At 41.1% G+C, this 14,931-nt stretch overlaps 1 protein-coding gene across 2 annotated transcripts in view; it reads left to right on the forward strand.

Annotated features, from left to right (window-relative positions):
• LCLAT1 (lysocardiolipin acyltransferase 1) overlaps positions 1-14,336 on the forward strand; it is a 192,467-nt gene extending 178,131 nt beyond the window's left edge. For both annotated transcript variants that reach the window (XM_082671721.1, XM_082671720.1), the window contains one exon: positions 10,156-14,336. In XM_082671721.1, the coding sequence (XP_082527847.1) occupies positions 10,156-10,658 (503 nt within the window). In that variant the 3' untranslated portion in view covers positions 10,659-14,336. The remainder of the gene's footprint in view (positions 1-10,155) is intronic.
• The last annotated feature ends 595 nt before the right edge of the window (positions 14,337-14,931 follow it).

Here is a 14,931-nt window from a genome sequence, read left to right on the forward strand (position 1 = left end):
AATAAACTTATTTGTAATTTTTTTTAAAGCAGGCATTAAAATGATATACAAACTATATTTTTGTATATTCTGCATACATTTGATTATGGAAGGGGAAAGAAAAGACATTTCAATTGTTATCAGCTCCATTAAAGATCACTTTGGATTAAAAAGAAACAAAAAAGCTTACATTTCTATTATTCTGCCACTGAACTATATAATTGAATCTGGGCAAACGGGGATTTCTTCACTCCGTTCTTTCATTTTAAACATACAAATGTGTAAAGACTTGGCCCTCCTCCATTCCTGGTGAGTAGGGCTCTACTAATAATCACGTACCCAAGTTGATTTGCATACTGAAAAGTCTGTTGTTTTCATACCAGAAAATTTAAAGATAGTTTAACTCCTTTGTAATTGCAGGAACTTATCTTTTCTTAATCCATTATGCATTATTTTAGCTATTATAAATTGGTAAATGAAATAGAGGCACATCTCAACTTCTGAGTATCCATTTCATTATTGTCACTTACGTATGAACCGAGTTCTGCAAGCCTGCCAACCCCTGGCCTGCTACCTTCTGGGAGGAAGCTAACTTGTCTGGTAGTAAGGGTTCCCCTGGGCTAGAGGCCCCAGGGCCAAGAGATCTTGATACGATGGTTTGAAAAGTAAGCTCTTTTCTCAGCAGTCAAGAGTTGTATGTGGCTTTGTGCTGTCTGGAGACATTTACTAACTATAAAGTTTAAAAATTGTCAAGACACTGCCAGGTATAAAAGCCTCTCTCCATTTCCGCCTCTCTTGCTCTGGCCCTAATGCCTTTCTGAGTCTGTGACGCTTGAAGACCCAGCTCCAGGAAAGGAGTGAAAAGATACAACCTGTCTTTTCTTCTCCTTCTTCCCAGTTCTCACTTTTTCACCTTACTGTCTTTTTTAGCTTCTAATGTTACGATGTTGCTCTTGTTTATAATACAGATAGTGTTTTAATTATGTTGAAGTCCATCATTCCAGAGCTCTAAATTCCAAGCAAGCAGCTTATTAGAAACTTTGGGAACACTGCCTTTCTGTAAGGTAACACCCAACAGCCCCACCGAAGATGGCTGTAATTCTTTCAGAACCAAGAATTCACAGAACCAAGTTGAAAAAAATCCACTAGAGCAGGTCAGTCTCATTAACTGAATATAGAAGTTGTAGCACATGCTCACATTTAAGAACTTTTCCATGTGCCAGTCCTATGCAAAGAGCCTTGTGTACATTAGTTCACAAAATTGTTATAAGAGCCTCATGCAGAAGGAATTATAATTCCTTCCCTATTTTTAGATGAGAAGATAGGTGGTCTATAGATATGGGTTAAATAAGCATTTCTGGAACCTCTGTAAGTGCAGGACATTATGTCAGGTACTAAGGTTCTAAAGAGGCAAAGACACGGTCCTGCCCCTTAGATTTTTATGTTTCCCTGGGACACTGTGGGTTCCTGTGAGCTTCTAGTACTGTAGTGCAGGATGGCAGGTAAGTGCCCAAAAGAGCACAGCAGCACATATGCCTTAAGCACTCATAGAGGGCAAGACCACTTGGCCTGAATATGTAAAGAAGACTCTGCTTAGAACCCTCAGAATTTGAGCTGGTCTTTGAAGAAAATTGAGATAAAATATTTCAGGGAAAGAACCTGAAATATTTGAGGCAGAGCAATGTTCTTGGCCATTTTGTGAAATAATAATTTGAATATATGCCTTGAGTAGAAGACATGAGGTCCATAATTGGCATCTTCAGGGCCCAAGAGAGGAGTGCCCTGGATAGTGGTATAAAGAAGATACTTGAATGCAGTATTTCCCCCACTAACCATGCCGGCATCTGTGGACTAACAGAAGCTGAAGTTAGGTTAGAGCCTAACATGCTAACATTATGATGCAGTAGCGCTTACTATGTATCAGATCTCGTTTTGTCTTTTTACATATATTATTTACCCTTGCAACAGCCCTGGGAGGTGGTTTTTAGATACAGGAACTAAGTAAGTCACAGAGAGATTCATTCATTCATTTACTAAGAGGCAGAGCTAGGATTTGAACCCAGGCAGTCTGCTTTCACAGCCCTCATGCTCTGTACTGCAGGGAATGTAGAATTTTTTCACAAAACATTTCTGTCAGTGGTACCATCTGTCTCAAAACTTGCCATTTCTATATTGAACAGACACGTGTGCATGTAGACATACACCGCTACCACTACAGGTTGTCAAGAAGAATGCAGAAAGGGGCAGTTTAGCTTCTTACTAGTAGAATATATACCACTTTGCTACCAGTTTGTAATGATACATGGCTGTATTTGCTTGATAAGCATTAAGAACCGCCTAGAGGAGAAGGCTGGGACAGGTGAGCTGCGGGAACTGGTGTAGAGTGACTGAGTAGCAAGATGGTGGGGTTTGCGTGGGGAAGGAGAGAGTTCCAGGCTGTGGACCACTGAGGCTGATGGGCCTGTAACCCTGACTGAGGAGAAGGGCTGGGCAGAAGGCGGAGGCAGAAATGCTGACTGCAGAGGAGTTGTTGGGGTTTTTTGTTGTTTTTTATCATCTCTATGGCTGATACTTTTTTGTTTTGAATTTTACTTTATTTTTTTATACAGCAGGTTCTTATTAGTCATCCATTTTATACACATCCGTGTATACATGTCAATCCCAATCTCCCAATTCATCCCACCACCACCACCACCACCCCACCGCTTTCTCCCCTTGGTGTCCATACGTGTTCTCTATCTGTGTTTCTATTTCTGCCCTACAAACCAGTTCATCTGTACCATTTTTCTACATTCCACATATATGCATTAATATACGATATTTGTTTTTCTCTTTCTGACTTACTTCACTCTGTATGACAGTCTCAGGTCCATCCACGGCTCTCCAAATGACCCAGTTTCATTCCTTTTTATGGCTGAGTAATATTCCATTGTATATATGTACCACATCTTCTTTATCCATTCATCTGACGATGGGCATTTAGGTTCCTTCCATGACCTGGCTATTGTAAATAGTGCTGCAATGAACACTGGGGTGCATGTGTCTTTTTGAATTATGATTTTCTCTGGGTATATGCCCAGTAGTGGGATTGTTGGGTCATATGGTAATTCTATTTTTAGTTTTTTAAGGAACCTCCATACTCTTCTCCATAGTGGCTGTATCAGTTTACATTCCCACCAACAGTGCAGGAGGGTTCCCTTTTCTCCACACCCTCTCCAGCATTTGCTGTTTGTAGATTTTCTGATGATGCCCATTTTAACTGGTGTGAGATGATACCTCACTGTAGTTTTGATTTTCATTTCTCTAATAGTGATGTTGAGCAGCTTTTCATGTGCTTCTTGGCCATCTGTATGTCTTCTTTGGAGAAATGTCTATTTAAGTCTTCTGCCCATTTTTGGATTAGGTTTTTTTTTTTTTTAACATTGAGCTGCATGAGCTGCTTGTATATTTTGGAGATTAATCCTTTGTCCATTGATTCGTTTACAGATATTTTCTCCCATTCTGAGGGTTGTCTTTTCACCTTGTTTGTAGTTTCCTTGGCTTTGCAAAAGCTTTGAAGTTTCATTAGGTCCCATTTGTTTATTTCTGTTTTTATTTCCATTACTTGAGGAGGTGGATCAAAAAAGATCTTACTGTGATTTATGTCAAAGAGTGTTCTTCCTATGTTTTCCTCTAAGAGTCTTATAGTGTCCGGTCTTACATTTAGATCTCTAATCCATTTTGAGTTTATTTTTGTGTATGGTGTTAGGGAGTGTTCTAATTTCATTCTTTTACATGTAGCTGTCCAGTTTTCCCAGCACCACTTATTGAAGAGACTGTCTTTTCTCCATTGTATATCCTTGCCTCCTTTGTCATAGATTAGGTGACCATAGGTGTGTGGGTTTATCTCTGGGCTTTCTATCCTGTTCCACTGATTTATATTTCTGTTATTGTGCCAATACCATATTATCTTGATTGCTGTAGCTTTGTAGTACAGTCTGAAGTCAGGGAGTCTGATTCTTCCAGCTCAAGACTGATTTGGCTATTCAGGGATCTTTTGTGTCTCCATACAAATTTTAAGATTTTTTGTTCTAGTTCTTTAAAAACATGCCACTGGTAATTTGATAGGGATTGCACTGAATCTGTAGATTGCTTTGGGTAGTATAGACCTTTTCACAATATTGATTCTTCCAATCCAAGAACGTGATATATCTCTCCATCTGTTTGTGTCATCTTTGATTTCTGTCATCCGTGTCTTTTCCTCCTTAGGAAGGTTTATTCCTAGTTATTTTATTCTGTTTGTTGCAGTGGTAAATGGGACTGTTTCCTTGATTTCTCTGTCTGATCTTTCGTTGTTAGTGAAGAGGAATGCAAGAGATTTCTGTGAATTTTGTATCCTGCAACTTTACCAAATTCAGTGATTAGCTCTAGTAGTTTACTGGTGGCATCTTTAGGATTCTCTGTGTAGAGAATCATGTCATCTGTAAACAGTGACAGTTTTACTTCTTCTTTTCCAATTTGTATTCCCTTTATTTCTTTTTCTTCTCTGATTGCCATGGCTAGGACTTCCAAAACTATGTTGAATAATAGTGGCAAGAGTGGACATTCTTGTCTTGTTCCTGATCTTGGAGGAAGTGCTTTCAGTTTTTCACCATTGAGAATGATGTTTGTTGTGGGTTTGTCGTATATGGCCTTTATTATGTTGAGATAGGTTCCCTCTCTGCCCACTCTCTGGAGAGTTTTTATCATAAATGGGTGTTGAATTTTGTCAAAAGCTTTTTCTCCATCTATTGAGTTGATCATATGGTTTTTATTCTTCACTTTGTTAATATGGTGTATCACATTGATTGATCTGCGTATATTGAAGAATCTTTGCATCCCTGGGATAAATCCCACTTGATCATAGTGTATGATCCTTTTAATGTGTTGTTGGATTCTGCTTGCTAGTATTTTGTTGAGGATTTTTGCATCTATATTCATCAGTGATATTGGTCTGTAATTTTCCTTTTTTGTAGTATCTTTGTCTGGTTTTGGTATCAGGGTGATGGTGGCCTCATAGAATGCGTTTGGGAGTGTTCCTTCCTCTGCAGTTTTTTTATAAGAGTTTGAGAAGGATGGGTGTTACCTCTTCTCTAAATGTTCGACAGAATTCGCCTGTGAAGCTGTCTGGTCCTGGACTTTTGTTTGTTGGAGGATTTTTAATCAGTTTCAATTTCAGTGCTTCTGATTGGTCTGTTCATATTTTCTATTTCTTCCTGGTTCAGTCTTGGAAGGATATACCTTTCTAAGAATTTGTCCATTTCTTCCAGGTTGTCCATTTTATTGGCATAGAGTTGCTTGTAGTAGTCTCTTAGGATGCTTTTTATTTCTGCAGTGTCTGTTGTAACGTCTCCTTTTTCATTTCAAATTCTATTGAGTCCTCTCCCTCTTTTTCTTCATGGGTCTGGCTAAAGGTTTATCAATTTTGTTTATCTTCTCAAAGAACCAGCTTTTAGTTTTATTGATCTTTACTATTATTTCCTTCGTTTCTGTTTAATTTATTTCTGCTCTGATCTTTATTATTTCTTTCCTTCTACTAACTTTGGGTTTTGTTTGTTCTTCTTTCTCTGGTTCCTTTAGGTGTAAGGTTGGATCATTTGAGATTTTTCTTGTTTCTTGAGGTCGGCTTGTATTGCTATAAACTTCCCTCTTAGAACTGCTTTTGCTGTATCCCATAGGTTTTGGATCATCGTGTTTTCGTTGTAATTTGTCTCTAGGTATTTTTTGATTTCCTCTTTGATTTCTTCAGTGATCTCTTGGTTACTTAGTAACGTATTGTTCAGCCTCCATGTGTTTGTGTATTTTATGTTTTTTTCCTTGTAACTGATTTCTAATCTCATAGCATTGTGGTCAGAAAAGATGCTTGATATGATTTTAATTTTCTTAAATTTACTGAGGCTTGATTTGTGACTCAAGATGTGATCTATCCTGGAGAATATTCTGTGTGCACTTGAGAAGAAAGCGTGATCTGCTGTTTTTGGATGGAATGCCCTATAAATATCAATTAAATCTATCTGGCCTATTGTGCCATTTAAAGTTTGTGTTTCCTTATTAATTTTCTGTTTGGATGATCCGTCCATTGGTGTAAGTGAGGTGTTAAAGTCCCCCACTATTATTGTGTTAGTCGATTTCCTCTTTTATAGCTGTTAGCAGTTGCCTTATGTATTGAGGTGCTCCTTTGTTGGGTGCAAATGTATTTATAATTGTTATATCTTCTCCTTGGATTGATCCCTTGATCATTATGTAGTGTCCTTCCTTGTTTCATGTAACAGTCTTTATTTTAAGGTCTATTTTATCTGATATGTGCATTGCTACTCCAGCTTCCTTTTGATTTCCATTTGCATGGAATATCTTTTTCCATCCCCTCACTTTCAGTCTGTTTGTGTCCCTAAGTCTGAAGTGGGTCTCTTATAGACAGCATATATATGGGTCTTGTTTTTGTATCCATTCAGCGAGCCTGTGTCTTTTGGTTGGAGCATTTAATCCATTCACGTTTAAGGTAATTATCGACATGTATGTTCCTATTACCATTTTCTTAATTGTTATGGGTTTGTTTTTGTAGGTCCTTTTCTTCTCTTGTGTTTCCCACTTAGAGAAGTTCCTTTAGCATTTGTTGTAGACCTGGTTTGGTGGTGCTGAATTCTCTTAGCTTTTTCTTGTCTGTAAAGTTTTTGATTTCTCCATTAAATCTGAATGAGATCCTTGCCAGGTGGAGTAATCTTGGTTGTAGGTTCTTCCCTTTCATCACTTTAAATATGTCGTGCCACTCCCTTTTGGCTTGTAGGGTTCCTGCTGAGAAATCAGCTGTTAACCTTATGGGGATTCCCTTGTGTGTTATTTGTTGTTTTTCCCTTGCTGCTTTTAATATTTTTTCTTTGTATTTAATTTTTGATAGTTTGATTAATATGTGTCTTGGCATGTTTCTCCTTGGATTTATCCTGTATGGGACTCTCTGTGCTTCCTGGACTGTGGCTATTTCATTTCTCACATTAGGGAAGTTTTCAACTATAATCTCTTCAAATATTTTCTCAGGCCCTTTCTCTTTTTCTTCTCCTCCTGTGACCCCTCTAATGCGAAGGTTGTGTTTAATGTTGTCCCAGAGGTCTCTTAGGCTGTCTTCACTTCTTTTCATTCTTTTTTCTTTATTCTGTTCCACAGCAGTGAATTCCACCATTCTGTCTTCTGGGTCACTTATCCATTCTTCTGCCTCAGTTATTCTGCTATTGATTCCTTCTAGTGTATTTTTCATTTCAGTTACTGTATTGTTCATCTCTGTTTGTTTGTTCTTTAATTCTTCTAGGTCTTTGTTAAACATTTCTTGCATCTTCTCAATCTTTGCCTCCAAGGTCCTGGATCATTCTTTTTCCGAGGTCCTGGATCATCTTCACTATCATTATTCTGAATTCTTTTTCTGGAATGTTGCCTATCTCTACTTCATTTGGTTGTTTTTCTGGGGTTTTGTCTTGTTCCTTCATCTGGTACAAAGTACTCTGCCTTTTCATTTTGTCTGTCTTTCTGTGAATGTGGTTTTCCTTCCACAGGCTGCAGAATTGTAGTTCTTCTTGCTTCTGCTGTCCGCCCTCTCACAGAGGAGTTTTGAAAGTAAATGTGAACTCAGTTCTGAATCAGAAGCCAGGTGGCATAACATGTGACAAGAGGTGAAGACGTGTCTTTTCCCTCATTGAGAGAGACAGTGGGGAAAGGGCAGATGAAGTGGAGGTAAGACAGCTAGAACAAGGATTGTGTCTCTGGTTGGTGGGCATGAAGAAACAGGCTCTGAGGTCTGCAGGTGGAGGGAGCACTAAAATATCAAACTCACTTGTCAAGGAAAAGTTTCATCTGTGATGGAGCAGGGTAGTCGTGATTGATGCTAAATTGACAAAAGGCTGCTCAGTTGTTAATGCAGGTGAGTTAATAGGTAAGACACATTATATTACCTTCTTAGTGGATATATCACACTCAGTGTAGCAGTGAAAGAGTTGGTCTTTGGATGCTTGATCAGATGGCCCACCTTCTAGCACGTAAATTCCTGCTACAGCACACCAGGCCATGGTGAACCAGTCTTTTCTCAGATGGTGAACACATCACCTCTTGACAGCTGTGAAAAAGCTTTTCCCTGTGGCTTCTAACCACAGGACCAAGTTCCCTCCTCTGGAGCCGAATGGCTTGGGCCTAGTCTCTCTTCTAGGACTTCAGACGCAAGTGCAGTGGAGTTGCCTCTACCAGCCTTGCACTGCCTCCTCTACTCCCATGTCAACAGTGCACAGGGTCCCTAAAGGACTGTCCCTCTGGTTTTGAACCTAAACCTTGTTGATATAGGTATTCTCATTTTTTTATGACATAGCTCTTATTAAGGGCTGTGTATTTTATAACACAGTTATGAAACCAGATTGAAACCTGGTCCTTTCTCTAAGGTAAATCACAGAGTAGAGGAGATGGACAGTATATGTTTATAGAGGTTCAGTAATGGTTCAGTAGTAAGGGTAAACATGGTGAGCTAAGGTGGGGAAGTTGCTTCATATCTTTACTGTTCTTAATATTGAGGTAAAATTTGAACAGAGTGAAATGCACAGATCTTAAATGTACCATTTGATGTAATCCACACCCTAATCAAGATATAGAATAGTCCTGCCCCCCAACATATAGTCCCTGCCCCCCTGAAAATTACCTCATGCTCCCTTCCAATCAGTTCCCTCCCCCACAGGCAACTACTGTTCTGATTTCCGCCACCACAGACTAATTTCGCGTACCTCATATGGTTCTGTGATTGCAAATTTCACATCAAAATTCTCTCACTGCAGATAAGTCGATATGGAAGAAAGCAACATTCAGAGACTATGCCTCAACATGCTGTGTGCCCTTGGGCAGAAATCTTAACCTCCCTGGGCCTCGTTACAGGGTTCCATAGGTGATCCTCTTGATTCCTTAAAGATCCAACTCCGCTCACATTTTTAATCTCAAAACTGCCACCCCCCCACCGCAGTCCGTTCAAGAACCCGGAGCAGAAACAAACCTCGGGCTCATTCCACCCTCTCCAGTTGAGCATTCCGTCAGGTCAGTTCTTCCTTGTGATTTTTTTAGACATGTCACTTACTTTAGTCCCTACCTCCTCTTCATCTCTTGCCTTGTAATGACCAATCAAATTACTTTTCCGGCCTCTCTTGCCCCTGGTCCTCTCCAAACTATTCTCATTACTGCCCCCAAGCTAATCCCTGATAAAATGAAACAAATTCTGGCCGCTTTTCTATTTAAAATCCTTAAGTGGTTCTCCACCATTTAAGGTGCTTCTCTGTCACCTACAGACTTGAGTTCCAATTCTCAAGTTTGACAATGAGGCCTTAACCGAATGCCTCCAGCCTGTGTTTAGTGCCCTCAGCTCCCCAGTGTTCTCTGCTGGGAGGCTCACCCTGCCATCGCTCTCCTGCTTCCCCAGCTCCCTCCCCATTTCCACAGGCCCCTGTTAGGGCACTGCACTTGCCGTCCCCGATTCTGCTGTGAGCTCTGCAGTGAGGTTAGGGACCGTATTTTATTCACTTCTCTATCTCCAGCATCTGGCATATGACTTTGCTGACAACACTTAACCCCAAGGTAACTAAATCACGAGATTTCTAAGGATGGTGCTGCGCCGGGTCAGGGTCTTATTCGGACTTCACATTGATGTTTCTAGAAATACAAAAATCATGTGGAAGTTTTCATGCATGTCTGACCACTTCATCACGTCTGAGTCTGAGTTTTTCATTCCAGTAGCTTTCGTGATAATATTGGGTTAATGGTGAGCAAGTTTTTTATTTGGAGAGAGGGTGTATTTATTATTGATAGGAGGTCTCACAACAGTGAGTCCTGCTGGTGCAAAAGAGCTGTCTGTGCTCTAATTCCTATCTCAAATCTAACTTAATGTGCTTATTCGTTTAGTTCTGCAATGGCAGATTGCCGTTTCTACAAATGAGGGTAATTTCTTTCTAAAGGTCTTTGTGGTAATTAGCAAGCAGATAAAAGACTAAAAATGACTGGTAAATGCTGACCCAACAGCATAGGAACGCGAGTGTTTACAGCCCGTGTTTGTTCATCTTGGTTCACTTGGTCCTGGTTTTGTGAATCAGCATTGCTGTCTGAATTGATCTTTACTCCATCTGTATTTTTATCTTTTCCAAAACCTAGGTAAGAACCTGGATGCCGTCCATGACATCACGGTGGCATACCCTCACAACATTCCCCAGACAGAGAGGCACCTCCTCCTTGGGGACTTTCCCAAGGAGATCCACTTCCACGTCCACCGATACCCAGTGGACACCCTCCCAACATCCAAGGAGGACCTCCAGCTCTGGTGCCGCAAGCGGTGGGAAGAGAAAGAGGAGAGGCTGCGCTCCTTCTATCAAGGGCAGAAGAATTTTTACTTTACGGGGCAGACTGTCATTCCACCTTGCAAGTCTGAGCTCAGGGTCCTTGTGGTCAAATTGCTCTCCATACTGTACTGGACCCTGTTCGGCCCTGCAGTGTGCCTGCTCATCTATCTGTACAGCCTTGTTCGGTGGTATTTTATAATCATCATTGTCATCTTCGTGCTGCAGGAGAGAATATTTGGTGGACTGGAGATCATCGAACTTGCATGTTACCGTTTTTTACACAAACAGCCACATTTAAATGCAGAGAAAAAGGAGTAAGATCGTAAGGTTCGCAGTGTAAAAGCCTAGGGGATATTTTGGATAAGCTTTTGTAAACCGAGATGCTTTTCTGCATGACTATGTCAAATATTTCTTACTATCGTCATTATTTGTTAAAGATATTTTGCACTTAGTTTTGTGGGAAAATATTGCTACACACACGATTTTTTTTTTTTTTTTTTATATCTCTGAATGTAATTTCAACACTGTGTAGCAGGGAGCAATCGCTGTGAAATAACTTGGGCCAGAGTATTAGTAAACAATCATCAGGCTGTTAGCAGACAAGGTACACACAGATCTTCTTAGAGGCCCAATCCTGCTTCCTAACAAACTCCCCAGACAGGAGGCAGATCTGGGGCTCCTGGGCACTGGCCCAGATCAAGTGCTGGCACCTGACGGTGGAGGTGAGGGCCCTTCCTCCTGGCTCCCTCTCGGCCCTGTCCCCGCACTCCTTTCTTTGCCAGGCAAACCCTTGCATCCTTCCTCAAGACCAGAAAACAGAAACCCCTTGTCCTTAAGCTGAACAAACATTTTAATAGGAAGCCCTTCATTACTCATGAAATCTTGGCATTTAGCCGTGCACTGACCTAGACGTCACAAGACCACCGGTGCCCTTTTCTCACGTGGGAAATAAGAGCTGGACAAGTCTCAGGGAGCAACCACAGGCTCTCCACTCAGAAACCTTAGTTTGAATTTTTAAAACCAAGAATTCATACAGTTTAGTTCTTCACTTCTGTGTAACCTTGTTTAGTGCCGGTTTCTTTACAGCTTGTTAGCAGGTGTAGCTTTTCTGCATTATAAACGGTATACATCAAGTCACTTACCTTTTAAAGGAAAGCGTAGAACGTTCTTATTGCCATCAGAAACACTTGAAGTTGTGTCTTGGTTGAAATATTTCTTTAAAACCTGCCACAAAAAGGAAGGTTATTGTATTTTCTACGTGTGCATGGGTGTCTAACTTCTGCCACTAAATCAACAGCAGCACTTGCAGACAGGGCCATAATGGTTTAACCTAAATTATTCAATCCATGTAGCCTTGACAAGTTTTATTCTTAAAACCAAGTCACACAAAAGTGAATCCTTTTTTAATGATAGTGAGGGATCTCTCTTTTTTAGTCCCAGGTTTCCTCTTTCATTAGTAAAGCCCACATTTTACCAATTGTTCACCTAAATATTCCTGTTATTTGGAGTCAATGGAAAATTCAGCAAGTCAACAGCACCAATCTCCTTCTGAGGCAAAAAAGAAATGTGTGGTCATTGTTTCCACTCCGCTGGGGCCCTGCAGCTACGTTTTTTTTTTTTGGTCCTAATGGGAATGCTGGTCAGAGCAGCAGAAAATATGGGGCAATTGAAAGTCTTTACTGGGTTTCCCTGGTGGCGCAGTGGTTGGGAGTCCGCCTGCCGATGCAGGGGACACGGGTTCGTGCCCCGGTCTGGGAGGATCCCACATGCCGCGGAGCGGCTGGGCCCGTGAGCCATGGCCGCTGAGCCTGCGCGTCCGGAGCCTGTGCTCCGCAACGGGAGAGGCCACAACAGTGAGAGGCCCGCGAAAAAAGTCTTTACTGTTAAAAAAACCTGTCCGCGTATTCCTGCCTTGAACCAGCTTCAAACACTGTTTCTAGCTTTGTGTACTCTTGGCACGAGTGCCTTCTCCTTAATTACATCTCCTTTGTGCTGGACGGTGATTTCCGCCGGCAGTGGAAACCGGCATCGCTGTGACAGGCAAGCACGCTGTGAGCTAGACTTACCCAGCAGACTCTTCTTTCAGAAAGCCACCGCAGCATCCATGTTGGCACCATCTTCACTGGAAGAGAACTAACTAGTGCCTCTGCTGCAGAGCCCAACCTGTATTTAACTACTCTCCCAAGGCTGTTTTCAATCCTGCCGGGGCTACTAATTAGTTGCTGGGGCTACTAATTAGTTATTATGCACATCTGCTCCAGACCCAGCTTCCTTGGTTTCTAAGGTGGTTATTTTTTTAACCTTTTTCCCCCCCCCGCCTTTAATAAAAGAGGTTTCTAATTTAGGTCTCTCTCAGACTTCTGGTTATATTTGGAAATAAGAAATAGTTTAACAATCAGGATTGCATTTGTCCTGGGTCAGAGAGAAACGCTGAGTTTTCTACTCCACAGGTGTTTGTAATGTAGCCGGGCTGCCCTTCCTCCAACTGCTCAAGGGTCTGGCTTTAATGGCGAGTCCTCTAGAACCCCATGAAACCTGTAAAAGGGGAACTCTTCCTTTTTAAAACATGTTTTCTTTTGATCGTAAAAAACATGTTTAAGATAAAATGCAAACTCTTTTTTAGTACCCTGAATTCATAAGCACTGAAACTGAGACATTGTACTTCTAAGAATTAGAAATAACTTCAAAAAGAAAAATGTTGCCTTTTTTGGTCTCTGGTGTGGTTTTTTTTGTTTGTTTTGTTTGCAATAAGGCTTCTTTTAAAATTGAAATCATTTGTGTTTTCCTACACAACTTTTTCTTCTCTTATTTAAAGAAATACACTGTCCATGATTTGGACTCTAAAATTGATAGGTCAGGTAGAGGTTAATGCAGTTACAGTACTGTGCTTGGCCTCAGCTGTGACCCCTTCCCATCTCCCAGTCTGGCTCTGGACTCAGCAGCCGCCTGTCTGGCAGCATCTGGACTCTCACCAGTCCATCCAGAGGAGACTCAGTGGAGTTAGAAATGTTTACAGTGCTGCATGTCCATTTGTTACATCTTTACCATTCAGACAAGACTTAAATAAAGCAAGTGTGGTTTACATGGGACATGAACCATTATACTTAAAATAGGAACCTACAAGGAAGGGCACTGATTAGGTCACAAGTTTTCCCACCAGGCCTCTGATGAAACAAGCCACAGTCATTGTAAAACTCAGTAGAAGAACATGGTAAAAGACTAAAAGAAAAATAAATGTCAGAGCCCATAGTTTAAAGTTCTTAATAAAATCCTTGTTTGTTAGGCTACTAAAACACAGACGGGGAGAAATCCCAGCTTCCACTTGAGTCACTTTGAAATTAGTTACGTCCATAGCCCCACGTCAGACCTCATCCATCAGCAGCCGACTGAACTCGCTGGGAGGGGAGACGTTCCCATCTCACTCGGGCTTCAAGCTCGGCCTGACCACGCTGCCCTCGTGCACTTTTATAACGGAGACTAATGGAGGGAGCCTGTTGGTATTAAATTGTTTACATTTCTTTATATAAATAATGTGCTTTCAGTGCCTTAGTTATGGGTCCCTTTCTTTCTCTTGTTCCAAGAATTCTGCAATGTGTCTCTTAGGTAAAAGTCTCTTTTTGCTATTCACTGGGAGAAAAATGGTTTCTAAAACACTGGTCACTGTGGTCAATACTACCTTGTGAGGACATCTGGGAAAGAGAGCTTTATGTGGAGGTAGCGGTTGCCTCAGGGCTATTGTTTATGTTGCAGAAATGCTCTTGTCACATGATAAGCTTCAGATTAGACATGGCCCTAAAGTTGTCTTGTGCTGACCTTAAATTCTTATTTCAGAAGAGAATCTTGGTTTAGGTAATTCATTTTTTAAAAGATCATGTGCAAAAACACTACGTTTTAAAAATAACTCACAGAATGGCCTTAGTTTTTTATGTCCGCTGGTATCTTTGTGAGTTGTGTTCTCTGTAGTATACATCCCAGAATAAAGTGGAGTGAATTCAATAGTTTACACGTGTGTTGGGTTTCTGTTTTTTTGCAGGAATGACTGGAGGCTATATTGTTATTGTATTATAACATGTGGTACTGAGGAAGAGCTGACCAGTTAGGACTCTCTTTCACAGATGTTTAAAACATAATGCCAAAGCAAAAAGGGAATATACCACCTTCATCACTGAAAAAGTCCAGGGGCCGCAGCTGAATTCACGGTTCAGTGAACGTCATCAGAACTTGGTTTTCCCCCATCTCAGTTCAGCCTGAGGGCAGTGTGGTCGTTCCACAAGGGAGGGGGTCTCATGGGAAATATCCACACCACTAGCTGTAAGAGGTAAACAGGGCTCTATGCACACCCCTCCCCCACTGTCAGGGAATACAGGACTAGGAAGGCAATTCTTGGACCAAAGCTTGACAAATGCATGAAAATACACTTAGCAAACAGACACGCACAAAAATCATGAGACCTAAGGGTAGCAGGATATGCCGCCCCAGCATATGAGTGTAGGAGCTCAGGACATGCCACCCCAAATATACCACTTTGGAATATTGATTGTCAGCTGTAGGCACTTGAGAAACAGCAAATGCAGGGAAGCGCTGTCTCTGA

The sequence above is a fragment of the Grampus griseus genome (assembly GCF_964374135.1).
Source record: "Grampus griseus genome assembly, chromosome: 15".
Classification (NCBI taxonomy): domain Eukaryota; kingdom Metazoa; phylum Chordata; class Mammalia; order Artiodactyla; family Delphinidae; genus Grampus; species Grampus griseus.